Source organism: Lacerta agilis, chromosome 17 (genome assembly GCF_009819535.1).
Source record: "Lacerta agilis isolate rLacAgi1 chromosome 17, rLacAgi1.pri, whole genome shotgun sequence".
Classification (NCBI taxonomy): domain Eukaryota; kingdom Metazoa; phylum Chordata; class Lepidosauria; order Squamata; family Lacertidae; genus Lacerta; species Lacerta agilis.
The window spans coordinates 39,024,413-39,045,064 of NC_046328.1; the positions used below are offsets into that span (position 1 = coordinate 39,024,413).

The following is a 20,652-nucleotide window of genomic DNA, read 5'->3' on the forward strand; positions in this document are numbered from 1 at the left end:
TCTGCTCCCTGGTTGCAATTTTAAAACTTGTATTTGTGCTGTGGTTTGTTTCCTTATGACTCCAGGGTCTATGGTTTGCTGTAATTTTATGTCATATATTTTATGTTTTTATGGGCTTATAGCCGCAATAAATTTGAATTTGAATTTGAATTCAGCTCATGATGGATGTAATTCTTTTTTGGGTAGGCAGCAAGCAGGTTGGTATCAAAATTGTATCATTAGCCAACATTTTATAAAATAAGCAAAATAAGCACATACATTTTGGGATAAAAATTCCAACCTAGCAATCCATTTTAGATTTTTTCAAGAGAACTATATTCAAATGTTGATTTTTAACTTTTAGCTGCTTCTTATTGTTCGGTTCTGGCCACAAGATAATTAAGAAACATTTAGGGGAAAAGATACAGCTCAGTATTCCAGCACTGGAGGCCAAGATGGAGAAGATCTCCACAGCCACCATGTTTTTCCCTTTGTTGCTTGGATGAACTACCGGTAGATGTTTTTCCTTTTCATGCTTAGATGTATCTAATGGATGAGTTTTATCCCTTATCACTCTTCTCAATCCACTCAAGTAGATCTAACAGGACTATTGAACAACTATTATCAGCAGGCAAAGGGGATTTTATATAGTAATGTGCAATATTGGGTGTGTGGATAACTGGTGGTGGGTTGAGAAATTATATGCTAGTTAATAACCTCACAAAATGCCCCTTCTGGTTTCACAGTTTCACATGATTACATTGGTGTCAGGACCATGAAGAGTAGTGGGAACAAATGAGGTACCATGTGTGTGGATACATCATGGTTGATTGAGATAGGATGAACCAGGACCAAACTTCAGAAAATATGGGACTCAGTTTATTTTAACTTCATGTATTCAATTAATCCATACCGAACTGACAATGATCTGGAAAGAAGTATCTCTAATTTCCAGTGAAAAAGAATTGCCTGGACCAGTGAGTCACTCTTGTCAGTTCTTAATTCCTTATTCTTATTAGCTGCTCCCTGCTGTTCAGCTCAGGCCTCAGTAAAATAACATAGCATTTGGGGGTAAAGATGCAACCCAGTAACCCACAACTGGAGGCCAAGATGGAGAAGACCTCTACAGCCACCATATATTTCCCCTTGGTGCTCAAGTAGGTTGGAACAAAGGACAGCCACACACTACAAAACACCAACATGCTGAAAGTGATAAATTTGGCTTCATTGAAACTGTCAGGCAACTTTCTAGCTAGGAAAGCCACCGTGAAGCTCACAAAGGCCAGCCAACCCATGAATCCCAGGACACAATAAAACATAAGAGTGGAGCCTTCATTACATTCTAGTATTATATCTTCAGTCACTGAGTGCATGTCAACGTCTGGGAAAGGAGGAGAAGTGGCCAGCCATATGCTACAGATTGTGGCTTGAATAAGGGAACAGGAGAGGACAATGGAGCTGGCCAATTGTGTCCCCAGCCACTTCCTCATGCTAGACCCAGGCTTGGTAGCCATGAAAGCCAGAACCACAATGGCGGTTTTGGACAATATGCACGAAATGGCAACTGAGAAGATCATGCCAAAAGCAGTTTGCCGTAGGATGCAGGTCAGCTTGTTCGGTTGGCCAATGAAGAGCAAAGCACAAAGGAAGGAGAGGAGGAGAGAGAGGAGGAGAGCATAGGTGAGGTTCCTGTTGTTGGCTTTGACTATGGGAGTCTCCTTGTGTTTCACGAATATTCCAAGCACTGCAGCTGTGATGAAGGAAAAGCAGACAGCAAAAGAGGCCAGACTGATCCCCAACGGTTCTCCATAAGACAAGAAAGTTTCATCTTTTGGAAGGCATCCATCCTTGTCACTGTTTGGATACTGATCTTCGGAGCATTCAAAACAGTCGTCCATGTCTGAAAAAGAAAAATGCAAAATGTTATACTATTCTTGTGAAGCCTTTTGTGCCCGGAAGAAATCAAGGCAAATGGTCAGAAAGCCTTGAATGATGGCTGCGGGATCAGTCCTGGTAAAAAAATATAGGTATTTGGCGCAAGTAATTCTATATACAAGAAGTTCTCCCTGTTTCCATCATCTCCTGCTATGCTGAAATCCTTGCCTCTGCATTCCATGAGCCTATGAGACTATGCTCCAAAAACAGGTTCATCTTAGTGGTATCACTGGACACCATTCTCTTTCCATCCTTCGCTAATTATTTTGATTTTCATGTACTGGAACATACTTGACAATGCTTCTAACTAGTGTACCGAAAAATATAAATAAAACATCTCCTACCCTTCTGGTCTGAAATCTTCCCTTCTGGGCACGGGATGCAATCATAGCAGCAAGGTAGCTTCCCTTCCTTCTTGGTCCGACTGTAGCCCATTTGGCAATTCTCATTGCACAGAGAAAGGGGTTGTGCCTGTCCATAGAGGAAAGAAGGTGGTAATTTTTGACTTAAGCATGCCATAACTGTTCCTCAGATGGGGCCAAATTTACTCCACTGTTTTCCACACTGGCAGGAAGTCTGAAGTGCCAATCGGATCAGGAAGACCATTCACATTCGAGGAGCTGCTACCCCTTGGTTCTTCCGTTGTTTGCTTCACAGCAAATGCCTTCCCACTGTCTGATACTGAATGTCCCCTGCTGAACACTGAGCAGGCCACAAAGACCCAGAACCCACTTTTATGGGGCCTATGGAACTGTGGCTCACTCCTCACCCTTAGGTTCTGGGGTGCGTCTGCTCCTCATTTATTTATTTTTACTGATTGATTTTATATTGAATAAATAAATAAGTTGTCAATGTTTCCTGGTTCTGTGTGTCTTGCTTTATTCTTACAATGATATGTTTCAGACTTTGGGTGGTGCCATTTGCTTCGTCACTTCCTAACCCTGTTAGTTTCTAACTGTGGCTCCTTTGAACATTATCTGAGAATCTCAGAGGTCCAAACAAGGTATTGTTAAGTTATGTTACAGCAATGAAGAACAGTGATGAGGTTCTTCTGTAGTTTTTTTTTTAAATTCAGTTATTAACAAGCCCACCTATCCAACTTCTTTCTATATCACATTTTGCCATTCTAAGCTTCCCACTGCCTATGCTCTTTTCAGCTGCATGTTGGTTCCCCGTCTTCTTCAGGAGGCGAGTAAAGTCACATCTAGTTTCATCTTGGAATTGCTGTTTCAGAGCTTGAATAGTGGACCCCCCCCTCTCTTTTTTTAGCATTGAGGAAATGTCTGGAGACACTCTGAAATGGACCTTACCTGGTTGAACCCGGTGGGCCACGTGATGGTATCACCATGAATGGAGAGTCTCTTGTTTGGAGGAGCCTGGGGGTTCATCATTCCAACCTTAACTCTGAAAAAGGAGTCATTTGGGAATGCGATCCAGTTGATGATATCCAGTTCAGTTACCAAATCCCCCTTCTGGCTGAATAAAACTTCTTCCCCGGCACTATTGTTAAATGAGACGCCTCTCAGAAAGTGGTGGAGCTAAGTTATTGAAGAGAAGAGGGAAGAAATCCACGAGGGTATTAAAAAGATACAGATGTATAACAGGATGATATTAGTTACAGGTGTGTTGTTCTGCCGTAATCGAAACAAAATAAAAAAATTCCTTCCAGTAGCACCTTAGAGACCAACTAAGTTTGTTCTTGATATGAGCTTTCGTGTGTATGCACACTTCTTCAGATATTATTTCCCTCCAATTGTTCGCATCTGTCTGTCTCAAGAAACAATGGAGTGTGCCTCCAGGGGTCAACCTGCTGTGTTAGCAGCACTGAAGTGACCTCCACAGGGTGCAAGCCTGGACAGTCCTGGGCTGCCCAGCCGACAAGACTCCCCTCTCGGTCTTGCTGATGTGGCCGAGAGCAAAGCAGAGCAGGACGTTTGGCACCAGCTTGGTTTCAGGTGTTGCCAGAAGGAAGCATAGAAAATGCCCCTCATCTGCCTTAGAGACTCCATTCTGGTTTTGTGCAGGGTTTACTTTTTAACCGTTTATTCCTTTGAAGATATCCCAGAAGGCAACAGAGGTGGAGAACATGCATTTCTGCTCTGCACATCAAGGATTCTGTTTGCAGCAATTCTAACAGCTCACTGACACCATACTTTTAAATAACTCTTTTAACAGTCATGGTTTCCCCCCAAGAATTATGGAAAGTGAAGTTGCTTAAAGGAGTTGAGAGTTGGTAGGAGACCATCGAGAAACAAACGTTCCTAAGATTCCTTGGTGGAAGCCATGGCTCTTAAAGTGAAACAGGAGTGCTTTAATGTTGCAGATGTGCCCCTAGTGTTTTAAAATGAAAGAGATATCAGTCCTATCACATTTCTATGCTAAAACATGAGGGTAAGAAGAAAAAGAGCTTTCTAGACAGCCAAGGAACTATTTTTGCACCCTGAAAGTTGCTGAACTATTCCGTATTAGCAACAGAGGGACATTACCTGCCATGGCTGTGGATCCAGCCTCTCCCCTCTCAGTTCATCCATCACTGCACTGTGTTGGAATCTGGAGAAATGCATGTTATGTAAAGCATGTGCCATTGCAAAGACTGCATTGTAGATGCTGTAGCTGTGGGCAGTCATGCTCGTTTCAAAGACAGACCCAGGAAGAGTCTCAAGCTTCTCTGTCCCAGTGCAGAGTTCATTGTCTTTCTTTTCGAAAGGAAGAAGGGGTAAAGAACAAAGAAACGCCTCTTCCCAGAAAGTTCTGATGAAGCCATCCTCCCTTTCTGTGACTGGGTTTCTCACCTGCAGAAATTTTTGGAATCCTAGAAGATTAGCTGAATGAACTGCAAACGAAATGGCACCATGGAGAAAATGGATGTCCCAATTTCTTTGAAAGGAAAACGATGTAAAATCCATCTGGGCAGTCATAATCCAGACTTTTGCCTTGATTTTCACTGGCATATTGATTGTCTCTGCCAAGTTGGGTACTATTCCCATTAACATCATGGTCTGAATTTCACCAATCACAACCACAACATTGGCGGTGCTACCCATAACAACACTGATTGTTTTAGAACCTTCTTCCACCATTTCCATAGACTCACTCGAAAATGTTAGTTTGGGAAATGTTTCTGTATAATCACAACAGATACCTCTTCCGGCAAACATGGGAAGGATGTTTTGTACAAATCTCTCTCCGTTGTCATCACTCAGAGTCACCACCCCAATCCACATCCAGCTGAAATGCAGCAGTAGCTGGAGAATCCCGTTATATTGATGAGCCACATCAGGGAACATCCGGTGAAACAACTCCTCTTGGATGTGGTTAGTCATCACAGGAGAAGAGCCATAGATGAACTGAAAATAATTGTAAAAATTATGCTTGCAAATTCCATCCACTTTGGTGTTTTTATATACCCTCGTATGGTGAATGAACACATGTGAGACTGCACAGAGAAAATATAGAACTTTAAAAAAATAAAGATACATAAAAGTTGAACATTGCCTAGATTTCTTGGTTGAAATACTTCAATTTATACATTCTTTTGCTCAGTCATATATAGAGTCTAAGGTCTTTGCTGCCCCTATATTTTCAATCACGGGAAAAGCACAGCAGGGGTCGCTTCTCCCTTAAATTTCCCATGTTAATGTCACCATCTGGGTCAAAATTAAGGGAGAGAAAAATAACAGTGATCTCATTGTGGGAGTTTACTGTAGACCCCCAAGCCAAACTGAGGACACAGATGATGCTTTCCTGGAACTGATGGCCAAGCATTCAAAAGGAAGTGAGATAGTAGTAATGGGGGATTTCAACTACCCTGATATTTGTTGGATGTCAAACTCAGCCAAGAGCATAAGGTCGAACAGATTCCTCACTGGCCTTGCAGACAATTTCATTGTCCAGAAAGTGGGAGAAGCAACAAGAGGATCAGCCATTTTAGATCTGGTCCTAACCAATAGTGATGACCTGGTTAGTGGGGTAGAAGTGGCAGGATCATTGGGTGGGAGTGACCATGCTCTACTGGAGTTTATTATACAGCGGAAAGGAGCAACCAAGCATACTAAGACTCAAATTCTAGACTTTAAGAAAGCCGACTTCAGAAAACTTAGGCAAATGCTGGGTGAAATCCCATGGACAGAAATACTAAAAGGGAAGGGAGTTCATGATGGTTGGGAGCTTGTTAAAAGGGAGATATTAAAAGCACAACTTCAGGCAATACCAGTGAGACGGAAACATGGAAGGTGCCTAAAGAAGCCAGGGTGGCTATCTAAAGAACTTTTAATTGAGTTAAGTTTGAAAAGGGATATGTACAAAAATGGGGAAAGGGCGAAACCACCAGAGAGGAATTCAAACAAATAGCCAGCACGTGTAGAGACAAAGTCAGAAAAGCTAAAGCACGGAATGAACTCAGGCTTGCTAGAGAGGGTAAAAGCAACAAAAAGGGCTTTTATGGGTATGTCCGTAGCAAAAGGAAGAACCAACTAAGTTTGTTCTTGGTATGAGCTTTCGTGTGCATGCACACTTCTTCAGAATGGTTGTTCCTCATATTCTGGTGTATTATGTCCAGGCATGATTTTTGTTCATTTTGAGTCATTCACACTTTGTTATATCAACCTGAGGCCTCAAGGGATAGAATCCAATAGAAGTGTGAATAGCGTATAAAATGGCCACACACAATGCACACATCTCTGTGAATCCCTCAACCTGTAGCATGAAAGGATGCTGTGCAGGAGAAACGCGAATGGCTTCTCAAATGGCTCTCTTACCTGCGGCATCTTGTAGATACTCAGGACAGTTGCCATGTGGAGACAGACGTCAGAATTGGGTCCCCCGATGACGGCTGCTGGACTGTTCTCAACACCACACTTATAGTTAGGGATGAGTCTGCCCCATCCAGACAGCAGCTCCATGGAGCCATGATAGGTCCAGCTTGCAACGAAATGGCTGTTCAAGATGTGGAATCCCAGGGTGACATTGGGCAAGATTCGTGGGTTGTCATTGATCTCCTTTACAGCAAACACCAAAGCCACAATGTGCTGGTAGAGTTGTGTCATGAGCCTGCAATGAGGGGTTTCTTTGGCATCTTCTACAGAAAAGGACATTGTCTACATTTCTACATATCTCCCTAATGAGTGAAAATTACATCAGATGAGAACAGACTAGAGCTTGAGTAGGCTACCCTTGACAAACAAAACTGGACATATAGAGAAGAATCCCATACAGTATTAGTTATCAAAATAATGGTGAAATACTTCAGTCACGTCAATCCAGAGAAGCTTCTTCTGATTCTTATCTTGCTCAAGTCCCATGCAATATTCCAAATGCATAGAATAGGCTTCCATTATACTTCACACCATCTATCACTCCAAATGCAATAGATCTAGCACACCCATTCAGAGGAAATGAACACACACACCAATCAGATGCCAAGTTGGGGTTGGGAAATTCCACGCGTTACTCTCTTGATCCACTATCATCCACTTGATCCCTATGGCCTGCAGGTAGGAGCATCTCTGTTTGAGCAATCTAAGCTTGATTACTAGTACCACTACAAATGCTGATAAATCAGTGCAGGTGATTCAGGTGAATTGTTCACACGCTTGAATTTGCAAGCTATTAACAAGGCATCTTGAACTGGATCTGATAGTTCCTCAGTGAACTCAGGTGCCTGGAAACTTAAAGCAACAACTTATTTGTTGCTCAAACAAAATAAAAATAAAATAAAGTGAGGCTGAGTGGGGTGTGATCTCCAATTAATGGAGATGAGACTCTCCCAGGGAAAAGAGGCAATATCCCAAAAAACTGGGGGAGGGGAGGAAAAGCCCATCCCTCCATCCCTTGGTAACGGGTCCTCATTGGAAAGGTAATATTTAATGCACATTATTTTTCCTGGGGATCTAGGTTACTGTTTCCATCACTCACCTTCCCCTTTGCGGGTCAGTGGAGTGATCTGCCCTCCCCCACCACAACCTTTGGGATTCTCGCAGGCTGAGATCCCCCCCTTTAGTCTTTCCTGAGAGTGCATAGTCTGTTCTCAGCCACCACTCCTGTCCCCACGATTCCTATTGTATCCACCTCAAGTCCGCTCAGGCAGGAGAACCACTGCAGCAATCATTCTGAAATAGGACAGAACTTGTTCTTTAGAGGAGGTGAGCACGCCTACAAATTGCATCCAAATTATATCTGGTTGGACAAATTCTATGATGCACAAGATTGATTGATTGATATTTTATTACGGCCATTGGCCCATAGCGCACAATTTTCAAACAACATATGATGCACAAGAGAAAATAAATACGTTTGCCATTGATACTGTTAAAGTTGGAAATAAGAGGTAAACTGGACTTGCTTCATAAACATTAATTTAAGACTATGGTTGACACTCCTAGCAGAAATGGGCTCGAGCTCTCAGGTCTCCACTTCCTCGCCCCAGGAAAAAGCACATCAAATGCATAAGCGCAATAATTACTTATAAGGAAAGCCGATTGCATCAACAGCAAAATATGCAGACATTTAATATGGATGTATTGTATGGTTAAATGAACACAATTCCTTACATCTGGTCATCAAAGAGTTTAGCAGAGGGACCTTCTTTGAATGTTATCTTGTTTACGAATGTATAGACCTGAGACATGATGCCAGCAATCAGGAGGTCTCCTGGATGATAATATTTGTGAAGAATGGGAAGAGGGTCGCTGGTGGGGCACTGAACAAAAGGAATCTTGCATTTAGTTAGAGGCAGCAGTATTAATAGTAAGATCACAAACACTACCATCTTGCAGGAGAACTCTTTACTACAAACGACAGTTCATCTTTTCGTAATGGAAGAGTCCCTGCCTTGAATTAGGACTCAAGCAGCTGATTTGAAGAACGCAGAACTGAAGAATCAGTAATCAGACTGAGAGGGCCATGCATTTCTATAGCCCACACAATGCCTAAGTTTACATTTTGAATGTGCTCATTTGAACTCTCCTGGGTTGGGGAAATATAGCTGTGATTATGAATAATTTGATGATTGCAGGAGATATACTGTAACTTTTGACAGCTGTTGTTTTTGACTCACTCATAATTGTTAAGGTAATCCCATGCCCCTCAGCAAATGTCTTATTTGATCCTAGTCAAAGTTATAGTGAATCACAAGACAGAGGGGAAAACAGATTTGTACTCCCTTTCCCAGGGAGATGGAAAAACTTTTGGACTTTCCTCCATATGTGATGGAAGTGGGCAAGGTTATATGTCAAATTAGAAGAGGCTTGGGGTGGTATTCATTATTCGTCCTACTCAGAGTAGATCCATTAAATTTAATGAGCATGACTAAGTTAGGTTCAATAATTCAGGATTTAGTTGAATGCAACCCTTGGTCTCCACCTTTCATAAGAGCAGCAGTCCAACCCAGTCTTAGTCCAGCCTCTTCAGCGCTGGGTGCCTTGCATAAATTCAGTCAGTTGCGCTTGTTTTCTGGAAATGGCACTTTTTATGTATTTATGTATTTTGAGTATAGGTATATTGAGTGGTTAAAAGAAGATTCACATAATATCTCATAGTGTCCCTGTATAACCTTTAGAAGACATCTGAAGGCATCCATGTATAGGGAAACATTTTAACGTTTGATATTTTATTATGTTTTCATATATGCTGGAAGCCACCCAGAGTGGCTTTTTCCTCAGAAAAAAATTGTGGGGGACTTTGTCAAAAGCCTTACTGAAATCAAGATACACTATGTCCATAACATTCCTCTGATCCACCAAGCATGTAACTCCATCAAAAATCAAAAGCAAAACAAAAAACAAAATGAGATTCATCAGACATGCTTATTTTTGAGAAACCCATGCTGGGTCTTGGTAATCAGATGGGCAGAGAGCACCCAGAGCCCCTTTGCCTCCTGCTCCCCCTGTGGCAGCAGCCACTCATGCCCCCAATTCTTTCCGTGTGCTGCCTCTACCTTCCTGATGAGCTCACAGTTCCCAGGGGCCATGCGCTCTGCACACTCCAGTGGGGCCAGTAAGCCACAGTAATCCGGTGAAGATGTCCTTGCTTCCTCGCTCTGCCAACCTCTGCCTCGCTCTGTCAATGTTAATTCAGCTCCCTCCACGCACTCTGATTGGAGGAGAGTCTGGCTTCTCCCAGCAGCCACCACAAATGCCTTCTTTCTTTGCTAAACCTATGTAAACACTGAGAAGAGCAGAAAGTTGCACTCCTCAGCTGTGGCTGCCCAAAGGAGGACACACGGATCCCAGGACATTCCTGGATCCAATCGGAGACCAGGCTGACTTCTTTAAATCTGGGATGCCTTGTTCACAAGAGAACAGCTGAGTGCTATGTTCTATATAATTCTGAGTTCTCTCTATGCCCTGCCTCCAGCTTATTCACTTCTATGTCTTCTTTAAAGGAAGTGGAATTAAGTGGAGGGATATTAGGTGGACCTAGGAGATCAGGGTTAAAATCACCAATCAGTCATGAAGTTCACGGTGTCACCTTGAGCCAACTGGCTACCTTCTCCCTGCTAGTTTTTATAAGCCAGTGGCGGCAAGGGTCAAATAGAAATGGAACACAAAACCCACAATTCCTCTTTGAGCCAGTTTTCCATTTTTCATTGAACTGGGAAGGTTCATTGGAACCCAGGTTGCATGCTTAGGAACAACACTGTGAAGATCTCAAGAGAAGAAGAAGAGTTTGGATTTGATATCCCGCTTTTCACTACCCAAAGGAGTCTCAAAGCGGCTCACATTCTTCTTTCCCTTCCACCCCCACAACAAACCCTCTGTGAGGTGAGTGGGGCTGAGAGACTTCAGAGAAGTGTGACTAGCCCAAGGTCACCCAGCAGCTGCATGTGGAGGAGCGGAGACGCGAACCCGGTTCCCCAGATTACGAGTCTACCGCTCTTAACCACTACACCACACTGGCTATAAGAGAACTTATAACACCCTGCCAGCCTTTAGTCTCCAAGTATAGCCTTTCCCTTAGGTGCTTCCATAAACAGGGACACCTTATTGTCTGCAAATCCAAGAGTGTTTGACCATGCAACAATTGTACTGCTCCAAGAACGCTCATACCTAACTTCACGCTGCAGGGTAACAGTGAAAACTCAAGAAGGATCTTAAATATTACCCCCCCCCCAATAAATTGGAAATATTGGAACTTCAGTTTGTCTCTGTCAGTAACTCTGTCAATTTCATGACCTTACTGCCCTTTCCCTTCCCACAGGCCACAACGACATGTATTGTGTGTTTCACGTTGTACCACTTCATTTAAGCCTCCATTGTCACCTGCATTGCTCTCCAACTCTTAGATGACAAAAGAAAGTTCTCCACTTCCATGGGCATTTATTTATTTTTATTATATGCAGTAACTAGTCGGTTTCAGCTGTTAGCCCAAGCAATGTGGGATTTCTGAAGTGTTTACAGGTGTCTGCATACACTAACCATTTCTGCAAGGAAAAGTAAGACTCTGTATTGCACCTGCAACTGGAGCCCGTGTTATTTTAACTCTTTCATCCCTCCCCTTAACTGGTGTACAAGGAAACATCCCTATGGTCCAAAATCTAGAAAATCATGTGGAAGAACTGTGGTTGGAGAGACTCCATCAGGCAAGGCCTCTTCCCACCTGCCTTGCTCCACCCTCTAGTCTCTGCTTCTCAATTTGTATTGTATTATTTTATGTACTGTGGCTTGCCGTTGTTTTATTGATTATAGTTAAAAATTATTTATTGTAATTGTTGAGTGGATTTCTGTTTAACTTTTATATCTTATTATTATTATTTAATACTATTCTAATGATTGCTGAATATTACTTTTTGATGTAGGTTGCCTAATTTAAAGTTATGTTTTATTATCACATTTTTGTATTGCATTGGATTGTTATAAGATGTACATTTTTTGATTATTCAGCTTGTAAACCGCCTTGAGGATCGTAAGATAGAAAGATGGTATACAAATTAAAAATGATGATGAAGATGATGATGTCTCCAATGGTGACACATGTACATTTGGGGAAAATGGTGCAGGTGTGACTGAGGAAGAGTGTTGGGAAAACTGGGAAGCTCCCTTCAGGTCACCAGTTTGCAGCTGGACTGCTTGCTCACCTGTGACACTCACAATTACAAGAGCACTTGTCGGTAACAAATATGCATTATTATTTTGATCTTACTCTATGTCACAGAGCTCAATGCTCCAAGGAGATAACTTTCAAACTGTTAATTATCTCAGATTGCTGGGTTTCATCATCCTTCTTGCCAAACCCCGTGTACATTTTATCAGGCCATGAACACAATCAATATCAGAGTGTGAAAGTGCATATAAAATAAATCCTGTGTCATTCAGAGCCCTGATGAGAAATTCTGAACATGCAGATATTCATGGATCAGATCTTTAGCTTTTTCCCTTTATCAAAATAATCCAGAGTCATTAAATGAATATTCTTGTAATGCAGTTTTTGGTGGAGGGGATAGAAATCTGGCTTTCGGCATCCCAGTTGGCTCCAAGATGGTAGGAACATTCCTGCTGCAGGTCCTTCTCTTCCTGTGGCTCCAGTTCCCTCCAACTGAGAGCAAGGAACACTCTGCTAGATGCACCATGATGGAGCCTTTCCAGCTTCCATACCAGAATTATCAGAGAGGGGACCTAATCATTGGAGGAATTGTTTCTTATTCTGGCTTTGTATCGGAAGAAAAAGATTTCCATGAGCCCCCAAACACAGAGCTCATAGATGAACTTTTGTAAGTAGGAAAACCGATCCTTCATAGTGTCCCCTTGGTGAGCTCATGTATGTGACAATGACACCAAACATACAATGGTGTCCTCAGAACACGTTTCCATGTGACTTTTGACAAATAGGGATGTTCAACATCTATTTTCTTCTCTTTACATTGTGATCTTGTCACCACCTTCTTTGTTGCTTTATTCTGCTTCTTGGGGTTTCTGTCTTCTGCCTGGTCTGTTTTCTCATCACCTGATCCCATGGCTCTCACCACTTTCTCCCAACTTCATCCTCATCCTCCCTCTGTGTTTCCTTTCACACCATTAACGTCTGTTTTTTCCTTGCAGCAAAGCTTTATCCTCACATTCACAATCACTATAATTTAATCTGACAGTCACAAATGCTGTAAATCATAGATTTTGGATTATACCTGCTGCTATGCACTCTAAACCATATTGGTTAATAATAATTAATAATTAATAAACCTATGTTTTCTGATCTATTAATCCTAATGGGCCTTCTCAGAGTATGACTAACATTGGCTACAGTATTTTTTTAGTACAGCCTCAATGTTATTTGAAGGAGGGAAGGATGGAAACTCAGTTGCCTTGAAAGAATAGAATTTGTTCCATCTGATGTGCTCTTGTCTCTACTCTCCACTTACACCAAACACTTACTATCTGAGAGGCACCAGTCAGAATTTCTGACTTAGCAACTTCTCATCCAGTGAATGTCCGTTGGTTGCTGAAAGGAAATGAGGAGTTAAGAGAAGGATGTGCAACTTATGTACGTCCATGTGAGCTGGGAAGTTACCTATGTGTTTAAGAGGGAGAGGAGGAGAATACCTCTGACACATAGTATAACTCTTTTATTAGTGGAGCACCAAAGTACTACCAGAATACTCTCTCCCTGGTGTTTGCTGTCAAGGAAATAAACGAGAACCCTAATATCGTACCAAATATGACCTTTGGGTTCCACGTCTACGACAGCTACTTAAATGCAAGGATGACTTATCAGAACACCCTGAAACATCTGTCTATCACAGAAAAGATTGTCCCCAACTTCAAATGTGAGAAGAAGAAAATGATAGCTGTTATTGGGGGACTTGACTCTGACATCTCTCTCCACATGGCTACTCTCCTAGGCATCTACAAGATTCCACAGGTACAGTAAGTGTGGGGACTGTGAAGAGATTCTGCCTCTGGTACAATAGTTATCTTCTGAGTTCTCCATGGTTTCTTTTACTTTGGTTCATTTTTTCTGAAAAACGATGTGAAAGATAAAAATATGCCTGATACAAAGGCACCTGGGGGAGCTATGCAGTAGTGGTTGGAGTAGAGGGGCTTCGGTACTTGCCTGACTTTGTTTCCCATGTGTCACTGGGAAGCAGCAGGGAGGTTGGAACAGGGCAAATGCCGCAGCAGGAGTCTTCCTCCTGCTCCCAGGAAGCTGCACAACACCAGCTGCAAGAGGTCGGATAACAACTGCTACTCCTCCACACTAACAACTGCTGGAGATGTGCATTATGCTATTGTGATTCCAAGATGCAGCCTTAAATGGATTTCTTTCTTTTTTTACCCTTTTTCATTTCCACAAGCATGTGTCCTCTTCTTCTTCTTCTAAAAGGCTTCACAAATATTCATCGGCATCTCAGTGTCCATTGCTCTCATTTTTGTAAGCAGTTCTGGCTAATCCACAGATTTTCCACTCATTTCTCCTAATGTAATATAATTTTGGATTTCATTTTCTCCAATGTATGCACTTTTGCGACCAGTGTCATTTTCATATAAATCTTTGCTTTTGGTTGGAGAAGCGAATTGCAAAATTCAGAGAAGTACAAATGTCAAAGGATAGCTGCATCTTGGCTCACAAATTGTTTCAGGAATTCTGAATCAGGCATTTTTTTAAAAAAATTATTAAAATGATAATTGAACTGAATTCCTCTCCTATCCCTGGTTGTGTCTCATCACAAAGGTTCAAACTAAGCAAGGCAGTTGCTTGACCTGATTTTGCCCACTAGCCCCAACCACATTTGCTCAATGGTCAAGAAGACCAAGTAGAAACATATTTTTTTAAAAAAAATAAAATTGTCCAGTAGCACCTTAGACACCAACTAAGTTTGTTCTTGGTATGAGCTTTCGTGTGCATGCACACTTCTTCAGGTACCCTGAAACAGAAATCACCAGCCCTTTATATATAGTGAGAGGGTTGGTATTACTCAGAAGGGTGGTGGGAATGGGTGACCAAGCAGACCAAGAAGTTCTGGAGAGCCATAGGTTTCCCCCTCACGAAATATACCATGATATGCAAGAACGAAAGACCTTCTGAACAGACAATCCCTCCACAGTTCCGTTGAGCTGTGCTTCTTCTTCCCAAGTAACAGAACTTGTAGGTAGAGGTCCAGATCTTACATTATTTTAATGGTGTACATCACCACAAAATATGTGAAATCATGAAGCCTTTATGTGTTACCTTCTCAAGGTAGGGTGTGTATGCAAAATTATCAACCAAGGAAGAAGAATTATCAACCAAAGAAGAAGCATCAAATGTCTGATGCTTCCCATGAAATTAGTTACCGTTATCGAGTCCTTACTGCAAAACTGAAGTAGTTATTCAATAAGGGAAAGTGTGGGGGAAATATCATGGGAACAAAAGAACTGAGCATTTTAGGCTGATGGATCTAATATCGCTTAAGAAATACTTCCCTTTAAAAATACTTTGTTATAAACAATAAATCTCACAAAGATGTTCTCATTGATGAGTGATGGATTCAGAGTTTTACTTATTCTTAAACTATAACACTGCAAAAGCAAGAATCTTGTGCTTAAATTCATTCAAATTCCTCGAATATAACAAACAAAAGAACACCTTATTTACTAACAGAGAAATTCTCATGGGTTTGTTCTTCAAGCAGATACTTGGGATGAACTACAATCATGTGCTCTAACTCTCCAATTCTTCCTCCAGATCGCTTACTGTGTCTTAGCTCCAGTGAGAAGCCTGGAGTTGCAGCCCCAGACATTCTACCGAACGGTGCCCAATGAGAAATATCAGTATGCAGGGATTGTCCTGCTACTTCTACATTTCCAATGGACATGGGTAGGAATTGTGGCATCCGATGATGAAAATGGAGAGGCCTTTATGCAAAGCTTAGTGCCAATGCTTTCCCAGCATGGAGTCTGCACAGCTTTCAATGAAAAACTACCAGCCTTATCTCAGGGTCTAGATCATTTAATTTCCCTGGAACTCCTTCGCGCCAAGTTCTCTTTCCTGATGGCCTCAGGAGTCAACGTATTGGTTCTGTGTGCAGAACCTCAGACCATTACAGTTGTGAAATGGATGCAATATTTCTATTCAGTAGATGAAGACATTGCAGAGAAATCTACTGACACCGTGTGGATTTTCACAGCCCAGTGGGCTTTCTCCTCAGAAACAACGCAAAGGTATTTTGATATACAAGTCTTTGATGGTGCCTTGTCCTTTGCAATTCATACAGAGAAAGTCCAGGGATTTAAGGAATTCCTTCAGACCCTGAACCCCAACTCTCCAAATGGAGATGGCTTCATCCAGGCTTTTTGGCAACAGGCATTCAACTGTTTATTTTCCGCTTCTAAGGGCCACAAGGAAAGCACAAACACCTGCACTGGCCATGAGAGTCTGGAGAGCCTTCCTGGGCATATTTTTGAAATGACCATGACTGGCCAAAGTTACAGTATCTATAATGCGGTTTATGCCATTGCACATACTTTACATCAGATGCACTCATCCAGACCGAAACACAGAATGATGGCAGACAGAAGTGGGCTCGATCCTCCAAAACTGCAACCTTGGCAGGTGAGATTTCCCATTGAGAATAAACCTTTGCTTGGGGCTAATCTAATGGGTGAAGACACACACACACACACACACACACACACACACACACACACACCCTCTTCCAGCATTTACCTTTCCCTCACAACAATCCCCACATTCTTTTCAATGCTTAACTCTTTTCCCTTTCCTTCAAGCTGAAGGAGCCACAATCAAGATTGGACCTGTACTTCCCTCCCGTTTGCAGGTGTACTTGAAGAAGTTATGGCACTCTGTACCCTTTCCCTGGCTCTGTAGAAACATGGGCTGTCAAGACGTGGATGCATCTCTTGGTGGGAAAAAGTAAATAAACAATCAAACAAAAAAAATGAGAGCAGGAAAAACCCACCATGAGCTTCTCTTCATTTCTTTGTCCCCATCTCCCTGCACACCCACCTTGCAGGAGGGGCAGTTCCATGGCTTCCTGACATGACACCATTTTGCCTTTGCATACGGACCCCAGAGCTGAACCCTCATGCAAGTGGCAGGCAAGCTGTACTTGCTAGAAATACTAAATGTTGCAGACTGGACAGTTTTTGACTACTTTCCATTGTTTGAACTATATTGATTCAAATTCTCCTTTGTAAAAACCATAAAAGCTCTCCTTTTTAAACTCTGCCTTTGTTTTCTTCTGTCTAGCTGCACTCGGTCTTGAGGAGTATCTCCTTTAACAACAGTGCTGGTGACTTAGTGTCCTTTGATGAGAATGGGGAATTAGCAGGTGGATTTGATCTTATTAACTGGGTTACGTTCCCAAACCAAACCTTCTCCCGAGTGAAAGTAGGAAAGATAGTTCCACAAGATTCACAAAATGTAGACTTCAGAATGGATGAGGGAGCCATCACATGGCACAGCTCATTTAATCAGGTGGGACTATTGCTTTTAAAAAGATGAGGTATTTTTATTAAGAATACAGTACAAATAATGAGGTTAATGTAGAAAATGTAGAAAATATTGTTTAAGTATAACCCAAGTCTAGGAAGTTATTTTACCATAATACATGAGGTGAGAAGTAGATCTTTTCATCTTTAGAGGTCTAGTTTAAAAGTAATACCAATATATTCCACTATATTGCATATGGAATATTGCTGGCTTCCAAATCTCATCCCCCCTGATCTTTGGCCAGGCTGGTTTTCAGACTGAAGAGAGTTGCAGTCCAATACCATCTGGTGGACCGAAGGTTCCTGTGAGGTTTGGTGCTTTTAGGGTTAACTAGCTCAAGAGGTCCGTCCCGCCAACAGGGATGATGTCACACATCTGGGTACTGCTGTATACAAAAGCCTATGTGATATGTAACGCACTGTCATTTTCTGTTCATTCTGGTTTCGTTTTCAACCGGAGACATGTCTTCCGTTTCTCCGGGAAAGAATGTCCGTGATTTATGCTTGTAAATAAAGCTTGCTTGCTTAAAACAAACTGGACTCTGAGGAATTTATATGCTGGCAAGAAGGTACACACACCGTTGCGCAGAAGAAGTTTGCAAAACTCTGCAGAAGCACTGGAGAAGAAAAGGTGCGCAGCAGAAGCATTGCTGCTGGACACCATTTTTCAAAGTGCTATACTGTTTTGAGGGTTTTCCAGTTAAAACAAAAGCAGTAAGTTCCACATCCCTGATATATAGGATTTCAGTCTAACGTTTTAATGCTTTGCACATTTATGTAGGAGTAAATCATACTGAACCAAGTGAGATTTACATCTCAGAAGACAAGAGGAGACTAAGTTACTCATTTGTTTTGAAAGAAGATTGATTGTCTTGTGGTGCTTCTCTGAGCCTAATATGTGTGCTTCCTATTTTACCTTCTCTGTCAACTCCCTACTGCCTTCCCCTGTGCTCTCTCAGTCCTCCATCTTTATGCAGATGAAAAATTCAATATCTCTTCTCATTCACTCCAAGTATTTACATTACAATTTATTTACGCAAACAACACACCTTTCTGGAATAATGTTCATCAGTCAGCTAATCTCTTCTCTTTGGTTAAAACTGTGTTGTTCACAAGGCACAACAGAGATACATTTTCTCCTCTTTTTTGGGACAGGTGCTGCCTCTTGCCTTGTGTAATGATCACTGCCAGCCAGGCGACAGCAGAAAAAAGAAGGAAGGCTTGCCATTTTGTTGCTATGATTGTGCTTCGTGTCCAAATGGGATGATTTCAAATCAAACGGGTAGGATTACTATTACTATTTTGCACATTGTACCACTGGTGTAGGAAGGGCGGGGCGTAGGGGGCGGGGCGCCCTGGGGAGCGGGATCCCAGTAGAGTTCCATCTTGGCTGCCCCACCCCCGCGCTGCACGCCCCACCCCCAGAACGTGTGCCAGCCCCACCAGTGCCTGCTTCGCCACTGCATTGTACCACTAACAATTGTGACCAACTCTAGCTAAGGATACAACCAAAGCCATTGTTTCTGATCACTAACTCCAGATGAAGGACAGAGTAGGTGAAAGATCAATGCACCTTAGGCCCATCAAAATGTAGAGCCTATTGATGATTATGGAGATTGTACAAACTTTTGTTAATATCCACTTATCTCTGATACTTTCCCCAACTAATTAATGCCTTATTTGTTGGAACTCATATATCACTCATTTGATATTTTTTTCAGATATGGATTATTGTTTCCCATGCCGAGATGATCAATTTCCAAACAAGGACAGAGATCAATGCATCCCCAAACGCCAACATTTTCTTTCCTACACAGAACCTTTGGGCTTCGTTTTAGCTTCCTTGGCTCTGTTCTTTTCTCTGCTCACAGCTTTGATCCTTGGCGTCTTCTCTCGGAATGGGGACACTCCCATTGTCAAAGCCAACAACCGGGACCTCACCTACACTCTGCTTCTTGCCCTGTTGCTCTGCTTTCTCTGCTCCTTGCTCTTCATTGGCCAGCCTCACCCAGTCACCTGCTCTTTACGACAAGCTGCTTTTGGCATCATCTTCTCCATTGCGGTGTCTTGTGTCTTGGCCAAAACCATCACGGTGCTTCTGGCTTTCATGGCCACCAAACCAGGATCCAGGATGAGGAAATGGGTGGGGAAATCTCTGGCGAATTGTCTTCTTCTTGGTTGCTGCTCCGTTCAAACCAGCCTTTGTGCTGCTTGGCTCTGCACGGCTCCTCCCTTCCCAGATGTGGACATGAACTCTCTGATGGAGGAAATCATTGTGGAATGCAACGAAGGTTCTGTCACCATGTTTTATTCAGTCCTGGGTTATCTGGGATTCCTGGCCATGGTCAGCTTCACGATGGCTTTCCTGGCCAAGAGGTTGCCGGACACTTTCAACGAAGCCAAGTTCATCACCTTCAGCATGTTGGTGTTCTGCAGCGTTTGGCTGTCCTTTGTTCCCTCTTATCTGAGCACCAAAGGAAAGCAGATGGTGGCTGTGGAGGTCTTCTGCATCTTGGCCTCCAGCGCAGGTTTGCTGGGTTGTATCTTTTCCCCCAAATTGTACATAATTCTTCTGAGGCCCGACTTAAACAGCAAAGACCAATTAATTCTCAGGAGCAAATAGGAATTAGCTTCCATTGGTGGTTTTAATTTTTGCAAAGTTTGCTGGCATTTAGTGGAAGAAAACCAGACAAAGTAATTCCTTGTGGTGGTGTTGGTAGAGAGCCCCTGATCATTTCACGGACTATTTGTCAGGTCGACTGGGGTTAAGGACGACCCCCAGGCATAATGCAGGAACGATTCCAGCCTGTCTCTCCCATCAGCATCCAATGTGCAGCTGTAGGGACTTCCGACAACCCTTCCGAACGATTTGTAACGACTCATGTCTTGGAGACCCTGAGTACATATTCATAATCCAGCAGAGATAAAACACAGACTGACAAAGGCTGAGGTTGTGTGCACTGAAAATAGTTTATTAAGTGGAAGGCAGAACAAAGGAAAACATGTCTCCTCTCGCTGAGAGAATTCTGAAGAAAAAAAACAACAAACGGAAACAAAATACAGCAAACATCCGCTCTCGTGATTCCAACAATCTTTGGAATGCATAACACAGATGTGAGCCAGTGTGGTGTAGTGGTTAAGAGCGGTAGACTCGTAATCTGGTGAACCGGGTTCCTATCTCCAGTCCTCCACATGCAGCTGCTGGGTGACCTTGGGCAAGTCACACTTCTCTGAAGTCTCTCAGCCCCACTCACCTCACAGAGGGTTTGTTGTGGGGGAGGAAGGGAAAGGAGAATGTTAGCCGCTTGGAGACTCCTTT

At 42.5% G+C, this 20,652-nt stretch overlaps 2 protein-coding genes across 2 annotated transcripts; one reads left to right on the forward strand and one right to left on the reverse strand.

Annotated features, from left to right (window-relative positions):
• Positions 1 to 977: 977 nt before the first annotated feature.
• Positions 978 to 8,554, reverse strand: LOC117061793 (vomeronasal type-2 receptor 26-like). Its single transcript, XM_033174764.1, has 6 exons — positions 8,463 to 8,554; positions 6,672 to 6,849; positions 4,401 to 5,261; positions 3,225 to 3,452; positions 2,259 to 2,385; positions 978 to 1,879 (listed from the first exon to the last, which is right to left on the reverse strand). Exons 1-6 carry the CDS (start codon positions 8,537 to 8,539, stop codon positions 978 to 980), a joined length of 2,373 nt encoding a protein of 790 aa, XP_033030655.1. The 5' UTR covers positions 8,540 to 8,554.
• A 3,832-nt stretch (positions 8,555 to 12,386) lies between these two features.
• Positions 12,387 to 19,956, forward strand: LOC117061489 (vomeronasal type-2 receptor 26-like). The gene is made up of 5 exons (XM_033174327.1): positions 12,387 to 12,619; positions 13,476 to 13,764; positions 15,568 to 16,434; positions 17,092 to 17,173; positions 19,055 to 19,956. The coding sequence occupies exons 1-5, from the start codon at positions 12,387 to 12,389 to the stop codon at positions 19,954 to 19,956; spliced, it is 2,373 nt and encodes a 790-aa protein (XP_033030218.1).
• Positions 19,957 to 20,652: the final 696 nt, after the last annotated feature.

Bases quoted from the DNA above. Each gene is read 5' to 3' on its own strand.
- LOC117061793 (XM_033174764.1), bottom strand. From the start codon at position 8,539: ATGTCTCAGGTCTATACATTCGTAAACAAGATAACATTCAAAGAAGGT. The intron at 3,453-4,400 runs GTAATGTCCCTC...TCAATAACTTAG, and splicing joins TGGATCCACAGCCATGGCAG to CTCCACCACTTTCTGAGAGG. The intron at 2,386-3,224 runs GTAAGGTCCATT...CTCTATGGACAG, and splicing joins GGCCCACCGGGTTCAACCAG to GCACAACCCCTTTCTCTGTG.
- LOC117061489 (XM_033174327.1), top strand. From the start codon at position 12,387: ATGGTAGGAACATTCCTGCTGCAGGTCCTTCTCTTCCTGTGGCTCCAG. The intron at 13,765-15,567 runs GTACAGTAAGTG...TTCTTCCTCCAG, and splicing joins GCATCTACAAGATTCCACAG to ATCGCTTACTGTGTCTTAGC. The intron at 17,174-19,054 runs GTGGATTTGATC...TATTTTTTTCAG, and splicing joins TGAGAATGGGGAATTAGCAG to ATATGGATTATTGTTTCCCA.